At 43.4% G+C, this 25,431-nt stretch overlaps 1 protein-coding gene across 5 annotated transcripts; it reads right to left on the bottom strand.

Annotated features, from left to right (window-relative positions):
* Positions 1 to 316: 316 nt before the first annotated feature.
* Positions 317 to 16,885, bottom strand: LOC139566478 (nardilysin-like). 5 transcript variants are annotated; one of them, XM_071387692.1, is made up of 32 exons: positions 16,840 to 16,885; positions 15,317 to 15,541; positions 14,823 to 15,060; positions 14,622 to 14,703; positions 14,296 to 14,449; positions 14,126 to 14,199; positions 13,937 to 14,032; positions 13,674 to 13,796; positions 13,405 to 13,462; positions 13,244 to 13,317; positions 13,008 to 13,077; positions 8,613 to 8,690; positions 8,296 to 8,416; positions 7,847 to 7,905; positions 7,621 to 7,675; positions 7,433 to 7,537; positions 6,959 to 7,082; positions 4,837 to 4,923; positions 4,641 to 4,760; positions 3,240 to 3,291; positions 2,823 to 2,973; positions 2,613 to 2,740; positions 2,353 to 2,518; positions 2,219 to 2,250; positions 1,996 to 2,134; positions 1,845 to 1,892; positions 1,689 to 1,741; positions 1,353 to 1,436; positions 1,097 to 1,187; positions 904 to 1,020; positions 713 to 802; positions 317 to 635 (listed from the first exon to the last, which is right to left on the bottom strand). In XM_071387692.1, exons 1-32 carry the CDS (start codon positions 16,863 to 16,865, stop codon positions 405 to 407), a joined length of 3,351 nt encoding a protein of 1,116 aa, XP_071243793.1. In that variant the 5' UTR covers positions 16,866 to 16,885; the 3' UTR covers positions 317 to 404. The 5 variants fall into 5 exon arrangements, with proteins under 5 accessions (XP_071243793.1, XP_071243789.1, XP_071243790.1 ...); XM_071387688.1 differs by having other exon boundaries at positions 13,937 to 14,199; XM_071387689.1 differs by lacking the exon at positions 16,840 to 16,885 and adding an exon at positions 16,482 to 16,578 and having other exon boundaries at positions 13,937 to 14,199.
* Positions 16,886 to 25,431: the final 8,546 nt, after the last annotated feature.

Genomic DNA, 25,431 nt, shown 5'->3' on the forward strand with positions numbered 1-25,431 from the left:
AAAAATCAAAATCGGTCGACCTCTATGAGAGACATGTTGAATATGACAGGCTAGGACTCGTCCATGTTTGACCCTTACCTGAATGTTGCAGGGAGCTGCTTGCTGACTGCCAATAAGCTGTTATGAACACTTGTAGCAAGTCTACATAAGCTATACACTGCAGAGATAGGACATCCCATAAAACATTCTCCATCCTGTATTTATAGAAAGTGTTGTATTGCCTTATAAACATGCATAGTACTTATAGAGGTGCAATTTTAAAGTCTTAGGAGATATTGAAGTTGTGATATGATAGTCAGCCCCAAAGACAATGAGATACACTACCACTGAGTTTATTAGATGATGTTATGGTCAGGCAATGGAGAGAGTTTGAAAGAAATATTGAGAAAATAGATATTGGTAGTCTATTGGGTGATCTTGTGGTATGGGAAGAGGGTAAGGCTCTGGGTAAATGAAGGAATGTCCATGATGGATGTAGCGGCGGCCATCTTGGGCGAGGCGGGGAGGAAGGTCAGTTTGGACACTTCACCGTAGGATGAACTGCCACACTCTTCCTCATCCCTCTCTCCGTTGCCATGACGACTCTGCTTGTCATCTCCTGGGGGGTCGCCCTCCTCCGGCCCAAAACCCACCACCTGGGGAGGGAGGTCGATGTTAGAGCGCACACACACAGCTCTTAAACATTGATTACACTGCTCAACTATACACTTACATGTACACTGAGTTTTCTGCAGTTGTGTCCGCGGTGCTCCAGATACCAGGATACCAGCTCTGCTCTGGTCATCTGCTTCAGGGCCTCAATCTACACACAGTCACACATGAAACATCTGCAGCAACTACAGAAAGCAATGTCAAATTCTGCACACACCAGAAAAACTGAATTGTTCAGTGTGTGTGTCTCACCTCTCTGTGAAGCCTGTTGAAGACATACTGCTGTGTAACGACCTCGGCCCAGTTCCTGTCCACCTCCTCTCCCAGGTGTGTGTCCTCACACTCCTTTAGCTTGACCAGCGCAGTCACCTGTGTACACACACACCTTCAGCTTAACAAGTAAACTTCAGTACACTCAGATATATAGTCAGACACACACACACACCTGTGTGTTGAAGGCACTCTCAGTCAGAGCACTCAACTTCTCTCCAAAGGAAGACAGGAACTCCTCTATCTTCAACTCTACCAGCTCAGTACTGAGAGAGAGAGAGAAGAGATGGAGAGAGAGAGAGCCCACTGTCATTACTATAAGAGGCGTTTACAGGTCATAAGAGATAGTACTTCTAGCCTCAGGAAGGCGACATCAAAATCACTGCAGTGCACAATGTCATTGGTTCATACAGTCAGTATGAGGATCTCACTTGAACTTGGTGGCCTGTGTTTCCACCGTGACAGAGAAGCCCAGGACTCCAGATGTGTTTCTGCAGGTTGGATAAACATGATACCTGGAGGAGAGAGTTGGAGAGAGGGGTTTAAGTTGACTGAGCCAATTAGAAGCTGGAGGTTGGGGCACTGGGATGCCGAGGAAGGTCGGGAAACTGAGGAAGGTTGGGACACTGGAGAAGGTTTGGGACACTGAGGAAGGTTGGGACACTCAGGAAGGTTGGTACACTGTGGTTAACACTCCTACTCTTTCCAGAGGTTCCATGGTCTATTTAGTCACCAGAGAGACAGACGAGTGAAAGACAGACACTGACCCCAGAGTCTCTTTTGTCCTGAGGAAGTCAAAGCAGGGCTCCTCCATGTGCATCTGGAACCACAACAATAACAACAATATCAACAACACAGAGGTCAGAGGATGAGAGGAAGAAGGGATGAGGGGTTAGGGGATGAATGGTTGTTGGTGTACTCACCACCAGCAGCTCCATCAGTGTGTGTTCTCTGAGGTGTTTCAGACCAGACTGGAGAGGGAGAGGGAGAGAGGAAGAGAAGAGAGTGAATGAATGTCAGAGGCGAGTCAATCAGTCATGAACAGATGAATTGTACCAGTGTGTGTGTGTGTACCTGGTAGTAGACTGTGACCTCTGAGTTGGCGTCTCCCTTGTTCAGTGCTTTGACCTTACAGAGGTGCTGTTTCAAAGGCAGCTCCACCACTCTGAACAACACAGGGACCTCTGCTGGCAACTTGGAGAACTGCAGCTTACTGACAGACAGATAGCAAAGAAAGTTGTGTGTGTGTGTGTGTGTGTGTGTGTGTGTGTGTGTGTGTGTGTGTGTGTGAACTTACTCAGTGACGTACTGCAGGAACTGGATTGACTCCTGTAGAGAAAACAGATCACTTTAATAAACATCAGAAATCATACAAGAGGGTTTGGTGGAAAGGGTGTGTAATGTGTGTGTGTGTTTTCATGGTCCAGTCACCTGGCTAGTGAAGTTCCCCTGCACCAGTCCCTCTGCATAGAGCTGGGTCTTGAAGGTTCTGCTGAACTCCATCAGTTCTTCTACAGTCAGACCACCGTCTGCCAGCGCCTGGTACTTCTCTACCATGGACCAGCGACCATGCTCCAGGACCAACAACCGCACGTCCCTGAGAGTGTGTGTTTGGTGAGAGAGAGAAGACAATGGTGAGGTGGGACACACACACCAACAAAGAGACCCACACACACACGCGCGTGACGTACTTGCCCAGTTTCTCAGGTCGTATGAGGATGTTGAAGTAGGTCTTTTTGAGCTGCTCAGAGAACATATTGAAGACATCTTGACAGGCAGAGAAGTCAGCTAGATGGTCCAGGATCAGATGGAACAGGAGCTACAGAGGAGGGAACACCATCATCATCATTGAGTGTGGTGGGTGTGTGTGGCGCGGTGCAGTGTGTCTGGGTCTAACTCACAGGCAGTTTGTGGTTGAAGCCCTTGACCTTGATAACCAGTCCGTGTTCTCCTACTGACAGCTTGTAGTCCAGCTGGGCCACGTCAGCCTCGTAGGCTGGCTCTGCTAGGTTATGACCCAGTATGTTCACTAGCAGGTCAAATAACACCAGGCTAGGGAGGGGGGGGGAGAGAGCAGAGAATTAGAGGAAGGGGCGGGTGGAGAGAGGGGTGGGAGGGAGGGAGAGAGAGAGAGGGGGGGAAATGAGGGTTGGGAATGAGAGAGTGGAGAGAGGGAGATAAGCAGAGAGAAACAGGATTAAAATACTGTGTAAAACAGTTCCTAGCTATGGCTGCATTCTTGAGAGGCTAGCAATTTTAGCACAATCTCTACCTGTGAAACAATTGTTGGCTAATGGCTAACTAAACCCTGGACTTACTTCTTGGCTGACTGTTGGATGACCGGAGAGATGAGATGGAAGCGGATATACGCTGAAGGAGAGAAAGAAGAAACGACAGATCAGCAAAGGAGAGTAGAAACGACAGATCAATGAAAGAGTATAGCTATTGACCATGTTAATTGTTCACTGTTGTAGTAACTCAAATCAAATGTTTTATAAAGCCCTTTATACATTAAATAAAGGTAAAAAAATAAAAAGCCAGTATGATGAAGTTATAAACTGCTGACATTTTGTGACTATATCAACAATGGACTAATGAAACAAATACCAAAAGAGTTTTTGGGTGAAATTTTCCTTTAAGAGAATATGTGGACATTGACGCCAGATTAAAGTAGTTACTTTGAAACACACACACACTAGGGCTGGCACAATTACTGTATGGATGAAAACCATTATGAAGAGAAAATAACCGGCATCATTTTTGTTTTTTGGGGTACGAACAGGACGGCCTGGAATTTGTGCAATTGAGTGTGTTTCTGCTGTAACATGTACTCTAAACAACATGATGAAACTTTGTTGCTCCTAGTTGAAACAAGCAAGGTGCTGTAGCAAACGAGTCTTCGGTTGCCTAGGAAACAGCAGCACACATGAAAAGAACGGGCTTGGAACCATAGAATTATCAATTAGAATAATCATTTAGGAGGATCTATATGCTTGGAACCTCTTACCCTGGCAATTTGACTGGTAAACTCATAGGTACACTAGGGATGGCTGCATGGTATTGTGAAGTAATAACTTCCACGGTAATGTAGAATGTTAATTCAAATGATGACTGATGTGGCTCTTGTAATGAAAGGTCTTTTTTGTAACGTCAGTTGAGTTGAATCAAAGATTTTCAATTATATTGACAAGATAGTGGAGTGACCGCTCTAACAATGGAAATGCATGTCCTTAAAGATGGAAGGCATTCAGGTGGGACCATTCTAGCCAATGAGAGGGCAGAATGGTCCCACCTGAACAACTCTGATATAAAGTCGTTTTTTTCAAAGTTGGTCAAACGCGTCCACTTATATCAGTGCAGTCGTAACAACCTAACCATTCCTGAAAACCTAGCAGATCAAATAAGCCTCACGTAGGAATATAGCAATTACATTGTTTGTTCACAAAATTCAACACTCTCTCATTGACCTCCATACAAAAAATTCCTCACTTGGTGGCCTTATTTTCGTGGACAGATTTTGGGCGGAGTAAACCCTCCTGTGGGTACACTCGCAATGGCTGCCAGTCCACCCGTTATGCCACCATTGACTTGAATGGGGACACCCATTCAATTTTTTTTATTACTATTCAAATGGTTATTACGGAGATCGCGTCATTTGGCTGGCCAATTACCGTCATCCAAAATGCCATGACCGTCACAGTCCTAACACACACACACACCTTTGGGTATGTTGAAGTTGTTGTCCTTCTTGTACCAGAGACATCCTCGGTCGTTGGCAGTTACTCTGACTGGCAGCTCAGTATCAGGACAGTCAGACAGCTTCAGGCTGAAATCAGTCGCTGGAAGGAAGACAAGAAATATAAACACATTAGGAAGGTTCACAACACAGAAACACACAGACATAAACACACTAACCGATGAACTTGTTCTCGACAGGGAGGTGCAGGTCAGAGTTGTGCTCAAAGTCTCCGTTCCAGCGCTCTCTCCACTCCTGCTGGATATCTGGACAGAGAAGAGACAACTATCAGGATACCCTCTCTCTTTCTCCACATATTGGAACCATGTTGATATGATCTGGTCCTCTAATAATGCAAACACATACAGTGCCTTCAGAAAGTGTTCACACCTCTTGACTTTTTCCAAGATTTTTTGTTTTACAGCCTGAATTTAAAATGTATTCAATTGAGATTTTGTGTCACTGGCCTACACACAATACCCCATAATGTCAAAGTGGAATTATGTTTTTAGACATTTTTACAAATGAATTAATAATGAAAAGCTGAAATGTCTTGAGTAAATACGTATTCGAACCCTAAAAGCCTAAATACGTTCAGGAGTAAACATGTGCTTAACAAGTCACATAATAAGTTGCATGGACTCACTCTGTGTGCAATAACAGTGTTTAACATGATTTTTGAATGACTACCTCATCTCTGTACCCCACACATACAATTATCTGTAAGGTCACTCAGTCGAGCAGTACATTTCAAGCACAGATTCAACCACAAAGACCAGGGAGGTTTTCCAATGCCTTGCGAAGAAGGGCTGGTTAAATGGTAAAAAAAAACAAAAAAAAACAGAGATTGAATATCCCTTTAAGCATGGTGAAGTTATTAATTACACTTTGGATGGTGCATCAATACACCCAGTCACTACAAAGATACAGGCGTCCTTCCTAACTCAGTTGCTAGAGAGGAAGGAAACCAGTTAGAGTTTAATGGCTGTGATAGGAGAAAACTGAGGATGTATAAACAACATTGTAGTTACTTCACAACACTAGCCTGTACAGAATAAAACATATTCCAAAACATGCATCCTGTTTCCATTAAGGCATTAAAGTAAAACTGAAAAACATGTGGCAAAGAAATAAACTATGTCCTGAACACAATATGTTATGTTTGGGCCAAACACAACACATTACTGAGTACCACTCTTCATATTTTCAAGCATGGTGATGGCTGCATCATGTTATTGGTATGCTTGTCATCGGCATGACTAGGATAAAAAGAAACAGAATAGATCTAAGCACAGGCAAAGAGGAAAACCTGGTTCAGTCTGCTTTCCAACAGACACTGGGAGACAAATTCACCTTTCAGCAGGACAATAACCTAAAACACAACGTCAAAAATACACTGGAGTTGTTTACCAAGACGGTATTGAATGTTCCTGAGTGGCCTAGTTACAGTTTTGACTTAAATCGGCTTGACAATCTATGGCAAGACCTGAAAATGGCTGTCTATCAATGATCAACAACGAACTTGACAGAGCTTGAAGAACTTTAAAAAGAATAATGTGCAAATATTGCACAATCCAGGTGTGTAAAGCTCTGAATCGCCTTAATTTCTCAGAGCAAGAATAGACTGACGAGTTTCAGAAGAAAGGTCTTTGTTTCTGGCCATTTTGAGCCTGTAATCAAACCCACAAATGCTGATGTTCCAGAAACTCAACTAGTCTAAAGAAGGACAGTTGTATTGCTTCTTTAATCAGCACAACAGTTTTCAGCTGTGCTAACATAATTGCAAAAGGGTTTTCTAATGATCAATTAGCCTTTTAAAATGATAAACTTGGATTAGCTAACACAACGTGCCATTGGAACACAGGAGTGATGGTTGCTGATAATGGGCCTCTATGTAAATATTCCATAAAAAATCTGCCGTTTCCAGCTACAATAGTCATTTACAACATTAACAATGTCTACACTGTATTTCTAATCAATTTGATGTTATTTTAATGGACAATTATTTTATTTTTTTCAAAAACAAGGACATTTCCTAGTGACCCCAAACTTTTGAACGGTAGTGTATATTTAATCCATTTTGAACTCAGGCTGTAACACAACAAAATGTGGAACAAGTCAAGGGGTATGAAGACTTTCTGAAGCCACTGTAGTAGGCCCGTGTGTGTGTGTGTGTGTGTGTGTGTGTGTGTGTGTGTGTGTGTGTGTGTGTGTGTGTGTGTGTGTGTGTGTGTGTGTGTGTGTGTGTGTGTGTGTGTGTGTGTGTGTGTGTCTCTCTCTCTCTCTCTCTCTCTCTCTCACCCTCTATGCTGTAATGTGTCCCAAACCATTTCTCCCTGAGGGGACAGTGGCCTTCGTGGTCTGGAGAGAGCAGCAACAGGTTGGATCTGTCTGGAGTCAGCAAGGACAGGGCCGCACTGATCACCTACACACACACACCACACACACCACACACACCACACACACCACACACACCACACACACCACACACACACACCACACACCACACACCACACACACACCACACACCACACACACCACACACACACCACACACACCACACACACCACACACACTATAAATACTTTCTTTGAATCAACAAATCACATTACATTCAAGAAGGTTTCAAACATTTCAAAGGTCTTTGTATGCATGGACACTTAAGGATACAGAAAGCACCTTCTCCAAACAGCACATACACACACCAGGTTAGCTTAGTAAGCAAGGAAAGGGCCGCAACGATCACCTTAACACACACACACACACAGTCCGTACCTCAGGTGAATACTGGAACATGAGCTGGTCTCCGGTGAGGAAGTGTTCTTTAGGAAACAGCTGCATGTTCTCACAGATATCCTCCACATACTCTATAGGGTCCGTCTGAAACACACAGGGGTGCATCTGTTGGTTGGGTGCATTCATTCCTGTACTTGTAGATAGGAGGAGAATGCTAGTAGTATTACCTGTTCCTGGTAGTGAAACTCATTGGCTTCAATCTTTTGAATCTCCTCATAGATCCTACAAACATAGAGAGAGACAGAGAGCGAAAGAGATGGAGAGAAAGAGAGAGCGAGCGAGATGGAGAGAGAGAGAGAGATGAGAGAGAGAGATATACTCATATACTGTATAAATAAAGCACATATTCTGCATTTCACATGCCTATAATGAAGCCCTAATCAGAGACATTACCTTTGTTGGGGGCCCAGGGTCTGCAGCATCTTGAGATACTGGAAGACCAGGTGAGCCACCTGTAGAGAAACACAGATAATGTGTGTACTGTGTACCAAACGTTTTACTATACTTGTGAGTACCAAAAGTGCTCACAAGAATAGTAAGCCAACTAAAATTCAGAGAAGTGAGGACATTTTGCCAGTCCTCACTTGTAAAAATACTATTTTAGGCTTCAGGGTTAGGTTTATAACTAGGGTTAGGGTTATAATTAGGGTTAGGGAAAATAGGACTTTGAATGGGTGTGTGAGTGAGTGTGTACCAACCTGGTAGAAGTTCTGGAATCCTTGGTCAGTGAGTGTATAAGTGAGTGTGTACCAACCTGGTAGATGTTCTGGAATCCTTGGTCAGTGAGTGTGTACCAACCTGGTAGAAGTTCTGGAATCCTTGGTCAGTGAGTGTGTACCAACCTGGTAGAAGTTCTGGAATCCTTGGTCAGTGAGTGTGATGGAGATGGAGAAGATGGAGTAGGTAGAGTTCTGGTCAAAGCCTGTTTCACTGTTCCCTCCAAACAGAGCCCTGGCCCAGCACCTACACACACACACACACACACACACACACACACACACACACACACACACACACACACACACACACACACACACACACACACACACACACACACACACACACACACCTCAGCACCTAAGTACAGTTACCACATAAACATTGCTATAAACGGTGCATTATGGGTTATGTAGTCCTGTATGCTGTAGTTCTGACTCACTTCCTCCTGAGAATTGATAGGATGCTGCCTGTGCCCTCGTGACCAATCAGCCAAGAGATGTAGTGGAGAGGCTTCACCCTGAGAAAGAGAGAGAGAGCGGTAGAGCGAGAACGGGATGGGGGGGGACGAAGAGAGGCAGAAAGAGTGAGGCAGAGAGAGGTGCATCATCAACTGTAGAATCTCTCCTGTAGTTCCTGTATTATAAAGTTGTAGTAGCTGTATTATCTGCAGTAGCTGTATTATCTGCAGTAGCTGTATTATCTGTAGTAGCTGTATTATCTGTAGTAGTTGTATTATCTGTAGTAGCTGTATTATATGTAGTATCTGTATTATCTAGAGCAGCTGTATTATCTGGAGTAGCTGTATTATATACATGTAATATCTGTAGTAGCTGTATTATACATCTGTATTATCTGTAGCAGCTGTATTATCTGTAGCAGCTGTATTATCTGTAGCAGCTGTATTATCTGCAGTAGCTGTATTATCTGCAGTAGCTGTAGTATCTGTAGTAGCTGTATTATCTGTAGCAGCTGTATTATCTGTAGCAGCTGTATTATCTGTAGCAGCTGTATTATCTGTAGCAGCTGTATTATCTGCAGTAGCTGTATTATCTGCAGTAGCTGTAGTATCTGTAGTAGCTGTAGTATCTGTAGCAGCTGTATTATCTGCAGTAGCTGTATTATCTGTAGTAGCTGTAGTATCTGTAGTAGCTGTATTATCTGTAGTAGCTGTATTATCTGTAGTAGCTGTATTATCTGTAATAGCTGTATTATCTGTAATAGCTTTATTATCTGGAGTAGCTTTATTATCTGGAGTAGCTTTATTATGTGGAGTAGCTGTATTAACTGTAGTAGCTGTATTATCTGTAGTAGCTATATTAACTGTAGTAGCTTTATTATCTGGAGTAGCTGTATTATCTGTAATAGCTGTATTATCTGGAGTAGCTGTATTATCTGTAGTAGCTGTATTATCTGTAATAGCTTTATTATCTGGAGTAGCTGTATTATCTGTAGTAGCTTTATTATCTGGAGTAGCTGTATTATCTGGAGTAGCTTTATTATCTGGAGTAGCTTTATTATCTGGAGTAGCTGTATTAACTGTAGTAGCTGTATTATCTGTAGTAGCTGTATTATCTGTAGTAGCTATATTAACTGTAGTAGCTTTATTATCTGGAGTAGCTGTATTATCTGTAATAGCTTTATTATCTGGAGTAGCTTTATTATCTGGAGTAGCTTTATTATCTGGAGTAGCTTTATTATCTGGAGTAGCTTTATTATCTGTAGTAGCTATTGTCTGGAGTAGCTTTATTATCTGTAGTAGCTATATTATCTGTAGTAGCTATATTATCTGTAGTAGCTGTATTATCTGTAGTAGCTGTATTATCTGTATTATCTGGAGTAGCTTTATTATCTGTAGTAGCTATATTATCTGTAGTAGCTGTATTATCTGGAGTAGCTGTATTGTCTGTAGTAGCTCTATTATCTGGAGTAGCTCTATTATCTGTAGTAGCTCTATTATCTGGAGTAGCTGTATTATCTGTAGTAGCTGTATTATCTGTAATAGCTGTATTATCTGGAGTAGCTGTATTATCTGTAGTAGCTGTATTATTTATTTTTTATTTTATTTTTTATTTCACCTTTATTTAACCAGGTAGGCTAGTTGAGAACAAGTTCTCATTTGCAACTGCGACCTGGCCAAGATAAAGCATAGCAGTGTGAACAGACAACACAGAGTTACACATGGAGTAAACAATAAACAAGTCAATAACATGGTAGAAAAAAAAGATAATCTATATACAATGTGTGCAAAAGGCATGAGGTAGGCAATAAATCGAATAATTACAATTTAGCAGATTAACACTGGAGTGATAAATCATCAGATGATCATGTGCAAGAAGAGATACTGGTGTGCAAAAGAGCAGAAAAGTAAATAAATAAAAGCAGTATGGGGGGTGAGGTAGGTAAATTGGGTGGGTAGTTTACAGATGGACTATGTACAGCTGCAGCGATCGGTTAGCTGCTCGGATAGCAGATTTTTAAAGTTGTTGAGGGAGATAAAAGTCTCCAACTTCAGAGATTTTTGCAATTCGTTCCAGTCGCAGGCAGCAGAGAACTGGAAGGAAAGGCGTCCAAATGAGGTTTTGGCTTTAGGGATGATCAGTGAGATACACCTGCTGGAGCGCGTGCTGCGGGTGGGTGTAGCCATCGTGACCAGTGAACTGAGATAAGGCGGCACTTTACCTAGCATAGCCTTGTAGATGACCTGGAGCCAGTGGGTCTGACGACGAACATGTAGCGAGGGCCAGCCGACTAGGGCATACAGGTCGCAGTGGTGGGTCGTATAAGGTGCTTTAGTAACAAAACGAATGGCACTGTGATAAACTGCATCCAGTTTGCTGAGTAGAGTATTGGAAGCTATTTTGTAGATGACATCGCCGAAGTCGAGGATCGGTAGGATAGTCAGTTTTACTAGGGTAAGTTTGGCGGCGTGAGTGAAGGAGGCTTTGTTGCGGAATAGAAAGCCGATTCTTGATTTGATTTTGGATTGGAGATGTTTGATATGAGTCTGGAAGGAGAGTTTGCAGTCTAGCCAGACACCTAGGTACTTATAGATGTCCACATATTCTAGGTCGGAACCGTCCAGGGTGGTGATGCTAGTCGGGCGTGCGGGTGCAGGCAGCGACCGGTTGAAAAGCATGCATTTGGTTTTACTAGCGTTTAAGAGCAGTTGGAGGCCACGGAAGGAGTGTTGTATGGCATTGAAGCTCGTTTGGAGGTTAGATAGCACAGTGTCCAAGGAAGGGCCGGAAGTATATAGAATGGTGTCGTCTGCGTAGAGGTGGATCAGGGAATCGCCCGCAGCAAGAGCAACATCATTGATGTATACAGAGAAAAGAGTCGGCCCGAGAATTGAACCCTGTGGTACCCCCATAGAGACTGCCAGAGGACCGGACAACATGCCCTCCGATTTGACACACTGAACTCTGTCTGCAAAGTAGTTGGTGAACCAGGCAAGGCAGTCATTAGAAAAACCGAGGCTACTGAGTCTGCCGATAAGAATATGGTGATTGACAGAGTCGAAAGCCTTGGCCAGGTCGATGAAGACGGCTGCACAGTAATGTCTTTTATCGATGGCGGTTATGATATCGTTTAGTACCTTGAGCGTGGCTGAGGTGCACCCGTGACCGGCTTGGAAACCGGATTGCACAGCGGAGAAGGTACGGTGGGATTCGAGATGGTCAGTGATCTGTTTGTTGACTTGGCTTTCGAAGACCTTAGATAGGCAGGGCAGGATGGATATAGGTCTGTAACAGTTTGGGTCCAGGGTGTCTCCCCCTTTGAAGAGGGGGATGACCGCGGCAGCTTTCCAATCCTTGGGGATCTCAGATGATACGAAGGAGAGGTTGAACAGGCTGGTAATAGGGGGTGCGACAATGGCGGCGGACAGTTTCAGAAATAGGGGGTCCAGATTGTCAAGCCCAGCTGATTTGTATGGGTCCAGGTTTTCCAGCTCTTTCAGAACATCTGCTATCTGGATATGGGTAAAGGAGAAGCTGGGGAGGCTTGGGCGAGTAGCAGCGGGGGGGGCGGGGCTGTTGGCCAAGGTTGGAGTCGCCAGGAGGAAGGCATGGCCAGCCATTGAGAAATGTTTGTTGAAGTTTTCGATTATCACGGACTTATCAGTGGTGACCGTGTTACCTAGCCTCAGTGCAGTGGGCAGCTGGGAGGAGGTGCTCTTGTTTTCCATGGACTTTACAGTATCCCAGAACTTTTTGGAGTTAGAGCTACAGGATGCAAATTTCTGCTTGAAAAAGCTGGCCTTTGCTTTCCTGACTGACTGCGTGTATTGGTTCTGTATTATTATCTGTAATAGCTGTATTATCTGTAGTAGCTGTATTATCTGCAGTAGCTGTATTATCTGTAGTAGCTGTATTATCTGCAGTAGCTGTATTATCTGTAGTATCTGTATTATCTGCAGTAGCTGTATTATCTGTAGTAGCTGTATTATATGTAATATCTGTAGCAGCTGTATTATCTGTAGTAGCTGTATCATATACCTTTATTATCTGCAGTAGCTGTATTATCTGTAGTAGCTGTATTATCTGTAATAGCTGTATTATCTGCAGTAGCCGTATTATATGTAATATCTGTAGCAGCTGTATTATCTGTAGTAGCTGTATCATATACCTTTATTATCTGCAGTAGCTGTATTATCTGTAATAGCTGTACTATCTGTAACAGCTGTATTATCTGTAGCAGCTGTATTATCTGTAGCAGCTGTATTATCTGTAGCAGCTGTATTATCTGTAGCAGCTGTATTATCTGTAGTAGCTGTATTATCTGTAGTAACTGTATTATCTGTAGTAGCTGTATTATCTGTAGTTGTGTGTCTTACCTGTAGTGTTTCTCCTGAGGAGGCAGGGACCAGGTGATGGTCAGAGCATGGACCTTCCTCACAGGAACAACTGAAACACACAGCTATGTCTTACTATACTTGTGAGCATATCTTTTTGGGGACCAACAATTGATTCCCATTCAAGATCCTGTTTTCATTGAGCTGAACTGAAGCAGTATGGCTCTAAAGGAGATCAGAAGTCTGTACAGGTCCGCTCAATAGACAGGCGTTCCTACCTCTGTACAGCTTGTTGAAGGCTGGAGTATCAAAGGGATCCAGCAGCTCAGAGAAGTCTGGCTTGGGCTGAGCACTGAGGAACAGGGTTCAGTAAGTGTTCGCTAAATGGCCATATTATAATATTTGAATGGTGAGGGATTTATGTACAGCTGAGACTCACTTGTTGGGCACTCCACTGAAGATCTCCTTCACCCACTCCTCTAGAGTGTCCAGCTTCTCTACACACACACACACACACACACACACACACACACACACACACACACACACACACACACACACACACACACACACACACACACACACACACACACACACACACACACACACACACACACACACACACAGACAGAGGAGGACAACAGAGTTACATGTGTGACTGCGCGGCAAGGTCGTGTGTGTGTATGTGTGTGTGTGAGTGCGCGTCACCTTTAGACTGCACAGTCAGGGTCATGTAGTGAGCAGAGTAATGTCTCTTCCAGAAGGAGCGGAGCCTCTTGTAAACGTTGATCTTCTTTTTCCTGGGCTCTGTCTTCAGAGTCTGGGCGTTACCTGGGGAAACCATGACAACCACCGGTGGAAACCATGACAACAGCTCAGTCACATACCACAATAACACAACATCTGTCTCTCATTTACACATGACAACACAGTACACAGAGTAGTTTTTGTGTGTGCGTGCGTGTCCTCACCCCAGCAGAACTTGCCCATGGGGTGACCTGGCTTCGCTAGACTCCCAAACAACATCTCTTTCCTATGAGAGTCAGACGGCTTGGCCAGTTGGTACTCTGATAAAAGAGAGAAGGGGGAGCAGGTCACTACATAACCAGTGCATAAGGTCTTAATAAGGTCAACATTTTTTCCCCCAGAATGCCTCTCACCGGAGTCGACAGCTTCCACCTCCCTGTCGATGGCGTCTCGGATCATCAGAGGACAGATGAAAAACTGGGCCCATCTGGAGAGAGCCAATCACAGACAGGTACAGAGTCAGATGGACTAATCCGAATCAAGAGACAAGGCACAGAGACTATAATGGTGGTGTGTTGCTGACCTGTCCAGAGCCTCTCTGAATTTCTTTCTCTGGACGTCAAACTGGAAGACCGTTCTCTCACAGTCCGTGGAGGCGTTGTCACTGCCCCCATGTTTCTTCAGGAAGGCATCGAAACCATTCTCTGATGGGTACTTCTCACTGCCCATGAACACCACTACAGGAGGAGAGGAGGAGAGAGGGAGGAGAGGAGAGGAGAGAGGGAGGAGAGGAGAAGAGAGAGTGAGGAGAGGAGGAAAGTCTTATTTATATCCCCTTGTCACAAACACAGCATTGCACCAGATTTATCACAACAAAACAATCTCATCCTTAAGGGCCATCATACTCACTGTGTTCCAGGAAGTGGGCGAGGCCTGGGAGGTCATTGGGGTCACTGAAGCTGCCAATACCCACACACAGCGCTGCTGCAGACTGACACACACACACACAAACACACACACACACACACATAAACAAACACACAATCATCAACACCCTTATTACTATTGCTGCTAATGTGCTGTTATTTCCTCCTCAGGTCACCCTCTCACCTGTTTCTCTGAGTGTCCCTTCTTCCTCTTCCCTCCATCCTCATCATCCTCAAAATCACTGTCCTTGTCATCCTCCTCTTCTTCAGACTCTTCCTCTGTTCCCTCTCCTGAGTCTTCTTCCTCCTCTTCCTCCTCCCCCAGTTCCTCCTCCTCCTCTGATTCATCATCTCCAGAGGAGGCGGGACCAGTGAAGTCTGAAATTAGCAGAACTCGAAGCCCATTGGTCAGCTCGATGTACCTGTGGAAGGGGTTAGACAGAGGTAAACACTATTCTCTTATTCTAAGATGCCGACACAACCACACACAGAGTTTGGCCCTCCAGCTGTTTACTGCGCGCTTCAGCTTGTTTACACCGCTCCTTGGCCGACATGTGACCTGTTACTCCCCCAGACACCCTGCAGAGTCTCGCAGACAGACGGATGGAAAGAAAGACAAAGTCTCTCTCTCACACTCACACACACACAAACGTTGGTGTGTAAGGTAAACAATGTTACCTGTACTGTTTGGGGTCACTAGGGGACTTGATGATCTCTGGGTCTCCAGTGTTCTCTCCTCCTCCATCCCCTGCTCCCTGGACTTGGACCTTTGGCTCTGGCTCAGCTTCCTCTCTTTCTTCTTCTCTTTCCTCCCCTCGGCCCAGTCCGGTACTAGAGCCACTGGCTGAGGCACTTCTGGACTTGTTGGTCTGTGGCATTCTGAATAGTGACGGCACTTTGGCACTGTGGGGCGACAACAGCGAGCCACGGTGAATAGGACACAGGGAAACCAATAGACAGGTTATTCAACACCAGGTCTGGAGGGACTCTTCTCTACTTGGAAGTTAATTTATGTCACTGATCGGGCAGAGAGTCCATTCACCTTGTGTGCCAGGTCTGAGTCAGCCCATGATTAGCAGGGAAGGATGACAACCAAAGGGGTTTGGGCCCTGCAGGTCTGGAACTGAATAGCCCTGCTCTACTGGCCAACACTGTGACACAGCGTGTCACTCTAAGGACAGCAATGGTGATGGGCTGGATTTAATTTAATTTAAAATGATTGCTTAAGCTAGGCTACTGAGTAAATATTTCATTTTAATGACACGTCTGTCAAGAAGTGACAGTGATTGAAAGTAAGACTCTGTGAAGCAAACATCTATGTATTAGTTTGATCAGCTGTCAAAAAAAATATGATCATGCCAGACACAGTCAACAGATGCAATTGGGGGGGGGGGGGGGGGGCGACAATACATCTATTCACCCAACGCCTGTCTCGTTTGTTCGCCCGTATTCAGCTGTGTCAGCTACAAAAACAACCCTAGTGCCCCACACTACACCGTCCCCGGCTCGCCTCTCTGCGGACTTTATGTAGGGTCAGTCAGCACTTCAAGTCAGCCAACTTATATCGCTATAGCAATCGAGACATCGGTTACAAAATGGCAATACTATGAAAGATACAGTAACACAGATACAGGCTACTTCACCTTGATCGACCGACACGTCTATCAAAAAGCCTCAGACTTTTCTAGGCTAGCGACTCACACAACACATGTCAAACCCCACCCAACTTTTATACTACAGGATCGTATACTTCAAATTGGTTCTATGTCCTAGAAATGAATCTTATGTTTGGTCAAGTTTGACAGCTAACAAAGTAGCTTTGGTCCCGGCGATGTTTCCATACCTTGCTTCTTGATATCACAGGGATGGAACCTAGCGTTTCCCCTGCATGTGGTCAGATGATTATTTTGCTATAAGAAGCGCCTTGATTCGTCGAAAACGAAGAGCATTTCAACATTGCAGCATTTGATTGCTCCGAAACAAGGCAGACACACCCAGGGGCGTGATTACGGAAACTTTGAACGATCGTGATAGGGCAAAAATACGCCACACGTGGGAACTTCTCTACTCTTCACATTGTGGTTACATTGTAGCAGCAACACGAGACTGTTTGTTACATTGTAACTAACAAGTACTGTAGCACTAGCAGCAACAACAAAATGGACAGTGTCGACAAGTTGTCTGACAGGACCTATACTTACCACAGTCCCGCGTTACAGCAGTCCATAATGAGTTTATATTTTCCAGCACTCATTCATTGCACCGTAATAAAAACAGCATCGAGGTAGTTACAGTCGCTTGTTGGCTTGTCCATAGAAAGGCTTGAGATATGCAACTGTACATTGTGATGCAGATACAGTAGTGATACGTTCTATTGAATTGCTTCCTAAATTCCAAACCTTCCAGTGGCAGTGTTGAGCCGCTAGGGGGTAGGCGACAACAGGGCCGATATTGATAGAGTTTGTCTGTTGATGGTCTGTAGGCCTACAGTTGAACGAGCGACTGCTAAAGACATGACCTTGCTTTTGGGCCGTTTGCAGAGACACAGATTAGACTCTCATTCTCCTGAACAGACTGAAGACTAATGATAATGTGCTGGATATCCTGATAATGACTAATGAAACCACAGACTTCAGTCTGTTTAATGCAGAACCAGGCCAGGGAAGATTAAACAATACTTACAAAAATACAGTCTACTCTATGTAATTCTATGCAATTTATTTATATTATATTTGTCTCTCTCTGTGTGTGTGTGTGTGTGTGTGTGTGTGTGTGTGTGTGTGTGTGTGTGTGTGTGTGTGTGTGTGTGTGTGTGTGTGTGTGTGTGTGTGTGTGTGTGTGTGTGTGTGTGTGTGTGTGTGTGTGTGCGTGCGTGCGTGCGTGCGTGCGTGTGTGTCTGTGTGTACTTAGTCTGACTTTAGATTTTAAAGGGCCAAGGTTCCCATGGCAACTGATTAAAACCCTAATTAAAGCAGGAGGTTTAATTAATTAGCTGGTGTGTGTGTGTGTGTGTGTGTGTGTGTGTGTGTGTGTGTGTGTGTGTGTGTGTGTGTGTGTGTGTGTGTGTGTGTGTGTGTGTGTGTGTGTGTGTGTGTGTGTGTGTGTGTGTGTGTGTTCCAGAACCAAATGCAAGAGACTGGAGGTGAGTAGAAGCCAGAGCAGAGTGTTTTGTCTCTGGCTGGGTAGAGTCCACGGAAGATGAGAGTAGGGTTAGAAAGAAAGAAAGAAAGAAAGAAAGAAAGAAAGAAAGAAAGAAAGAAAGAAAGAAAGAAAGAAAGAAAGAAAGAAAGAAAGAAAGAAAGAAAGAAAGAAAGAAAGAAAGAAGAGGTATTTGTCAGGTTTAACGGTGCAGAGGAATGAACAAAAAAGAGGAAGAGAAGAGAGGGAAGTAATGCAGTCAATTTCAGCGCTGGACAGCTCTTAACAAGATAGTACATGAGTATAAATAGACTACCTATTTTAGAGGCTCCTCCAACAGTCTAAAAAGTACACTCACACACACAGTGCACAACTCTACCCCCAGAGAATAGACAGAGGTATCTGATTAGCATCTCTGTTGGCTCCCTTTATGATTTATTATTTTTATTAGGATCCCCATTAGGTGACGCCAACTGCGATAGCTAGTCTTCCTGGGGTCTGACACATAACAAAAAAATATATTACAGACAAAAATACTTTAGAATTTACATATTAAAAAAAAAAATTAACATACACATTACAGACTTATTTATAAACAAATATTTTTAAAACTACAACTAAAGTGTGTGTGTGTGTGTCTGTGTGTGTGTGTGTGTCTATCAGTTATGTCATTACATACACATAAAAATTAGGTCACATGGGGGAGAGGTTTTGTGCCGTGAGGAGTTGCTTTATTTGTTTTTTTTTTAAATCAGGTTTGCTGTTCAGTTGACCTATATGACAAAAAATAATTCATGCTGTAAATCTCTTTGCTTTGAGCCAAAAGAGACCGACATGGATATTGTTGACATTGACCTCTGGGTACATTGAAGGGCATGACGTGCTGCTCTGTACTGGGCCAGCTGCAGCTTTTCTAGGTCCTTCTTTGCAGCATTTGACCACCTCACCGGGCAATAGTCAAGATTAGATCAAACGAGAGCCTGCAGAACTTGTGGTTGACTGTGGTGTTAAAAATGCTGATCATCTCTTTATCACAGGACATACCTCTCAACATCTTTACAACAATTGAACCAATATGCCTTGACCATGACATATTGCAGTCTAACCCTTTGTTTATGGTTGCAGTGATTTCACTAGCTGTGGTTCCTGACAATATAATGTTGAATCATCAGCATACATAGACCCACAGGTTTTGTTAAATGCCAGTGGTAGATTATTAGTAAAAATAAAAAACAGTAAAGGAACAAGACAGCTGCCTTGCGGAATACCACACTTTACATGTTTTACATTAGAGAAGCTTCCATTAAAGAAGCCCCTCTGTGTTCTATTGGATAGATAGCTCTCAACCCATGATATGGTAGATGTAAAGCCATTACAATTTATTTTAGCCAATCATCAGTCATTTGTGTCAGTGCAGTACATGTTGAGTGCCCTTCTCATGTTGAGTGCTCTGTGACGTAGTAGAGTAGTGGCCGGAGGGCACAGACTTAATGTATTGTGAAATCCATTGTAAAATGTATTTTAATGTTTAAAAATGTTATTATAATGTTGTTCCTGCTCTCGCTTCCCCTCCCTGACGCTCGAGGGCGCCAGGCTGCCCATCATTACGCACACCTGTCAACATCATTATGCGCATCAGTGCTCATTGTACTCACCTGGACTGCTTCACTTTGTTGATTGCCCCCTCTATATCTGTCTGTTCCTTAGTTTGTTCCCTTTGTCAGCATTATTGTCGTATTGTTATTTTGTTTTTCCCCTGTCCAGACACTGTTCTGGTTTGTTTCATGTCCGTGATTTATTAAATGTTCACTTCCTGTACCTGTTTTTCGTCTCCCAGCATCTGTTCCTTACAAATGTATACTACTGCCTTCATTTTTGCTGGACCCCAGGAAGAGTAGCTGCTGCCTTGGTATCAGCTAATGGGGATCCATAATAAATACTAATACAAATAAGCATGCTGAAAATCTGTTGTTAAATTGTTCACAGAGAAATACAGTGGCTTGCGAAAGTACTCACCCCCCTTGGCATTTTTCATATTTTCCTTACAACCTGGAATTAAAATGGCTTTTTGGGGGGTTTGTATCATTTTATTTACACAACATGCCTACCACTATGAAGATGCACAATATTTTTTATTATGAAACAAACAAGAAATAAGACAAAAAAACGGCATAACTATTCACCCCCTCAAAGTCAATACTTTGTAGAGCCACCTTTTGCAGCAATTATAGCTGCAAGTCTCTTGGGGTATGTCTCTATAAGCTTGGCACATCTAGCCACTGGGATTGTTGCCCATCCTTCAAGGCAAAACTGCTCCAGTTCCTTCAAGTTGGATGGGTTCCGCTGGTACATCTTTAAGTCATACCACAGATTCTCAATTGGATTGAGGTCTGGGCTTTGACTAGGCCATTACAAGACATTTAAATGTTTCCCCTTAAACCACTCAAGTGTTGCTTTAGTAGTATGCTGAGGGTCATTGTCCTGCTGGAAGGTGAACCTCCGTCCCAGTCTCAAATCTCTGGAAGACTGAAACAAGTTTCCATCAAGAATTTCACTGTATTTAGCGCCATACATCATTCCTTCAATTCGGACCAGTTTCCCAGTCCCTGCCAATGGAAAAACATCCCCACAGCATGATGCTGCCACCACCATGCTTCACTGTGGGGATGATGTTCTCGGAGTGATGAGAGGTGTTGGGTTTGTGCCAGACAGTGTTTTCCTTGATGGCCAATTTTTTATTTTTTTTCTCTCATCTGACCAGAGTACCTTCTTCCATATGTTTGGGGAATCTCCCACATGCCTTTTGGTGAACACCAAACGTGTTTGCCTATTTTTTTCTTTAAGCAATGGCTTTTTTCTGGCCACGCTTCCGTAAGCTCAGCTCTGTGGAGTGTACGGCTTAAAGTGGTCCTATGGACAGATACTCCAGTCTCCGCTGTGGAGCTTTGCAGCCCCCACAGGGTTATCTTTGGTCACTGTGTTGCCTCTCTGATTCATGCCTTCCTTGCCTGGTCTGTGAGTTTTGGTTGGCGGCCCTCTCTTGGAAGGTTTGTTGTGGTGCCATATTCTATCCAATTTTAATAATGGATTTAATGGTGCTCCGTGGGATGTTCAAAGTTTTGGATATTTTTTTATAACCCAACCCTCCTCTTTACTTCCCCACAACTTTGTCCCTGACCTGTTTGGAGAGTTCCTTGGTCTTCATGGTGTTGCTTGGTTGGTGGTGCCCCTTGGTTAGTGGTGTTGCAGACTCTGGGGCCTTTCAGAACAGGTGTGGCTGAGATCATGTGATCATATACTGAGATCATGTGACAGATCATGTGACACTTAGATTGCACACAGGTGGACTTTATTTAACCAATTATGTGACTTCTGAAGGTAATTGGGTCTACCAGATCTTATTTAGGGGCTTCATAGCAAAGGGCGTAAATACATATGCACGCACCACTTTTCCGCTTTTTAATTTTTAATTTAATTTTTGAAACGTGTTATTTTTTTCATTTCAGTTCACCAATTTGGACTATTTTGTGCATGTCCATTACATGAAATCCAAATAAGAATCCATTTAAATTACATGTTGTAATGCAACAAAATAGAAAAAACACCAAGGGGGATGAATACTTTTGCAAGGCACTATAGCACTGTATCTGGTCAAACACATTTTTTCCCAAAAGTTTACTAAGAGCCGGCAGCAAACTGACTGATCGGCTGTTAAAACCAGTAAAGGGCACTTTGTTCTTAATTTTGGAGTCCTCCGTAGATTACAGTTTTTAGGTGTTTTTTTATGGATTCTGTCTTACAATGTGCCCCTAACCACAGATTTTAGGATCCGATTACTGTGTACTTGAATCATAACATATTCACCTGGGGGATAAATACATACAGTGCATTTGGAAGGTATTCAGACCCCTTGACTTTCCCCCAAATGTTTATACGTTACAACCTTATTCTGAAATGTATTAAATTGTGTTTTTTCCTGATCAATCTATACACAACACCCAATAATGATAATTTAAAAAACAGTTTTTGTGAAATTTTTGCAAATGTATACTTAAAAAAAATGAAAGATAACATCTACATATGTATTCAGACCCTTTACTCAATACTTTGTTGAAGCACCTTTGGCAGCGATTACAGCCTCGAGTATTCTTGGGTATGATGCTACAAGCCTGGCACACCTGCATTTGGGGAGTTTCTCACATTCTTCACTGCAGATCCTCTCAAGCTCTATCAGGTTGGATGGGGAGTGTCGCTGCACAGCTAATTGCTGGTCTCTCCCGAGATGTTCAAGTCCGGGCTCTGGCTGGGCCACTCAAGGACATTCAGAGACTTGTCCTGAAGCCAATCCTGTGTTGTTTTGGCTGTGTGCTTAGGTTCACCTGTTGGAAGGTGCAGGTTTTCATCAAGGATCTCTCTGTACTTTGGTCCGTTCATCTTTCCCTCAATCCTGACTAGTCTCCCAGTCCCTGCCACTGAAAAACATCCCCACAGCATGATGTTGCCACCACCATGCTTCACCGTAGGAAGCCTCCAGACGTGACGCTTGGCAATCAGACCAAAGAGTTCAATCTAGGTTTCATCAGACCAGAAAATCTTGTTTCTCATGGTCTGAGTCTCCTTTAGGTGCCTTTTGGCAAACTCCAAATGTGCTGCCATGTGCCTTTTACTGAGGATTGGCTTCCATCTGGCCAATCTACCATAAAGGCCTGATTGGTGGAGTGCTGCAGAGATGGTTGTCCTTCTGGAAGATTCTCCCATCTCCACAGAGGAACTCTGGAGCTTTGTCAGAGGGACCATCGGGTTCTTGGTCACCTCCCTGACCAAGGCCCCTTTCCCCCGATTGCTCAGTTTGGCCGGGGGGCCAGCTCTAGGAAGAGTCTTGGTAGTTCCAAACTTTTTCCATTTAAGAATGATGGAGGCCACTGTGTTGTTGGGGACCTTCAATGCTGCAGAAATGTTTTGGTACCCTTCCCCAGATCTGTGCCTCGACACAATCGTGTCTTGGAGCTCTACGGACAATTCTTTCGACCTCATGGCTTGGTTTTTGCTCTGACATGCACTGTCAACTGTGGGACTTTATATAGACAGGTGTGTGCCTTTCCAAATAATGTCCAATCAATTGAATTTGTCAAAGGTGGACTCCAATCAAGTAGAAACATCTCAAGGATGATCAATGGAAACAGGATGCACCTGAGCTCAATTTCGAGTCTCATAGCAAAGGGTCTGAACACTTATGTAAATAAGATTTTTCTAAAAACCTGTTTTCGCTTGGTTATTATGGGCTTTTGTATGTAGATTGATGAGGGAAAAAAGTATTCAATCAATTTTAGAATAAGGCTGTAACGTAACAAAATGTGGAAAAAGTCAAGAGGTCTGGATACTTTCCGAATGCACTGTATCTGGTCCTGTACCATGTGTACGTGTACAAGTGCGTGTGCACGTACGTGTATGTGTGTGTGTTTCCATTGTTTGTGCATTATAGCTTTGTGGGAAAACTGTTATCATACACTAATGCACCTGAGAGCTCTGAAATCTATAACCATCATCTAACACACACACACAAACAAACACACGCACACACACACACATTGACATTACTGGAAGTGCCTCAGTCTCTCCCTCTCTGATTAACATCTACGAGGAAAGATTCTCATTTTTTTATCTCTGTCAGGAGAGAGAGAGAGAGAAAGCGAGAGAGAGAGAGAGAAAGCGAGAGAGAGAGAGAGAGAGAGAGAGAGAGAGAGAGAGAGAGAGAGAGAGAGAGAGAGAGAGAGAGAGAGAGAGAGAGAGAGAGAGAGAGAGAGAGAGAGAGAGAGAGAGAGAGAGAGAGAGAGAGAGAGAGAGAGAGAGAGAGAGAGAGAGAGAGAGAGAGAGAGAGAGAGAGAGAGAGAGAGAGAGAGAGAAAGCAAGCGAGAGAGAGAGAAAGCGAGAGAGACAAAGCAAGCGAGAGAGAGAGAAAGCGAGAGAGAGAGAGAGAGAGAGAGAGAGAGAGAGAGAGAGAGAGAGAGAGAGAGAGAGAGAGAGAAAGCGAGAGAGAGAGAAAGCGAGAGAGAGAAAGCGAGAGAGCGAGACAGACAGACAGACAGACAGACAGACAGACAGACAGACAGATTGAGATATATATATATATATAGAGAGAGATAGATGTAAGTACTACTCCATTACCCGTAGGGATTTCACATTAATGTAAGCTGAGATCAATGTGAAATTGAACTGGAAATGGTTATAATGGTATGTAGGCCAGGCCTGCATGTACATGTTGTGATGTGCTGTTAGGCCCACACTCTAAAATAAAACGGTAATTTATACAGTCATTTTTGGCATTATCAACAGTAAAATACTGTGAAACATTTCACTGCAGCATACTCTAAATTATGGTTCATAGTGGGAAAATGTTGTGGCCAGGGAAAGAATTCCTGTATTTCCATATTTGTGGAGTGCAATTATTGGGGGGAACACTAGTGGGTGCATGGTATTTTGTTCTGGCTCAGTAACATATTTTGAGGCGTGCCTTGTCAGAGGCTATGTTTGTTGCACCTGTTAGTGAGAGTGCTGTAACAATTTAACTGGTATGCGGTAGTAGTGCCCCATCAATTTAAAAAGTATAAGGGACAGATTGGGCAGCAAGTCTTAAACCATTAATGGTTGAGCATTCTGCCATGTCATGTTGGTCTGTTTAGTCGCTGCCAGTTTGGAAGCCGTTGTTAATAAGGTCTCTAGAAGTGTACGTAATAACAAACACCATATATTCATTGATATGCTGTAATCTGCTTGCACCAATTACAATAAAATACTGTGAATATAGAAACCCCATCTCCCCTCAATGAATTTAATTAATCCACTCATTCATTACGATTACAGTAGCATTTACTTTGTTACTGTATAATACAGTCAATTATACGGTATTGTACTGTGTCATTACACAGTTCTTGCTTTGATTCTGTATTTAGATTACAGTAGGTGTACTGCAATATGAAATACAGTAACTTACTTGCCAATGAGCTGCTTTGAAGTTACTGTGTCTGGGAGGGAAGAACGCATTCAGGCCTTAGCCTACCATGGGGTAGCATTGATCTATGTTGGCTATTATGGCCAGTCTTTCTCCATACATTCCATCACATTATTGTTCTAGCCCAATTCAACTTTTTATTATTAACTAGTGTGTGTGTGTGTGTGTGTGTGTGTGTGCGTGCGTGTGTGTGTGTGTACAACCGGTCTATACAGTAGATTCTGTGTATACAGTACAGTAGAAGAGCAGAAGATAAGTCAGTCTACCGAGGTGTGCAAGGATGCTGCAAGGATGCCGGCTGGCGCGGGTCGCCATGGTAACTAAAACACCGGTTCTCTAGAAATCCGTTGTTGGTGCTTAAGGGCATGAGCAGAGATGAATAAAGTAATGAGATGATGAATTATTGTCGGTAAATCTGAAGGCCTGGGTAGGGTGATTTACATCTGTTCATGTGAAGATACAGTTGATAGCCCGCTAGGCCAACAGTTTAGGTAGCCTAATGTCTGCGTGATGTCATCTGTCAACAGCCCTCGATTGAGGAATAATTCAAAACGAAGAATATTTGGCCACTTTTACAGACCTACCCGTTTTTGACGTTTAAACTCTTATTTACAAATACCCCAATGGACACCGATTACATTTACAT

Source organism: Salvelinus alpinus, chromosome 38, assembly GCF_045679555.1.
Source record: "Salvelinus alpinus chromosome 38, SLU_Salpinus.1, whole genome shotgun sequence".
Lineage (NCBI taxonomy): Eukaryota > Metazoa > Chordata > Actinopteri > Salmoniformes > Salmonidae > Salvelinus > Salvelinus alpinus.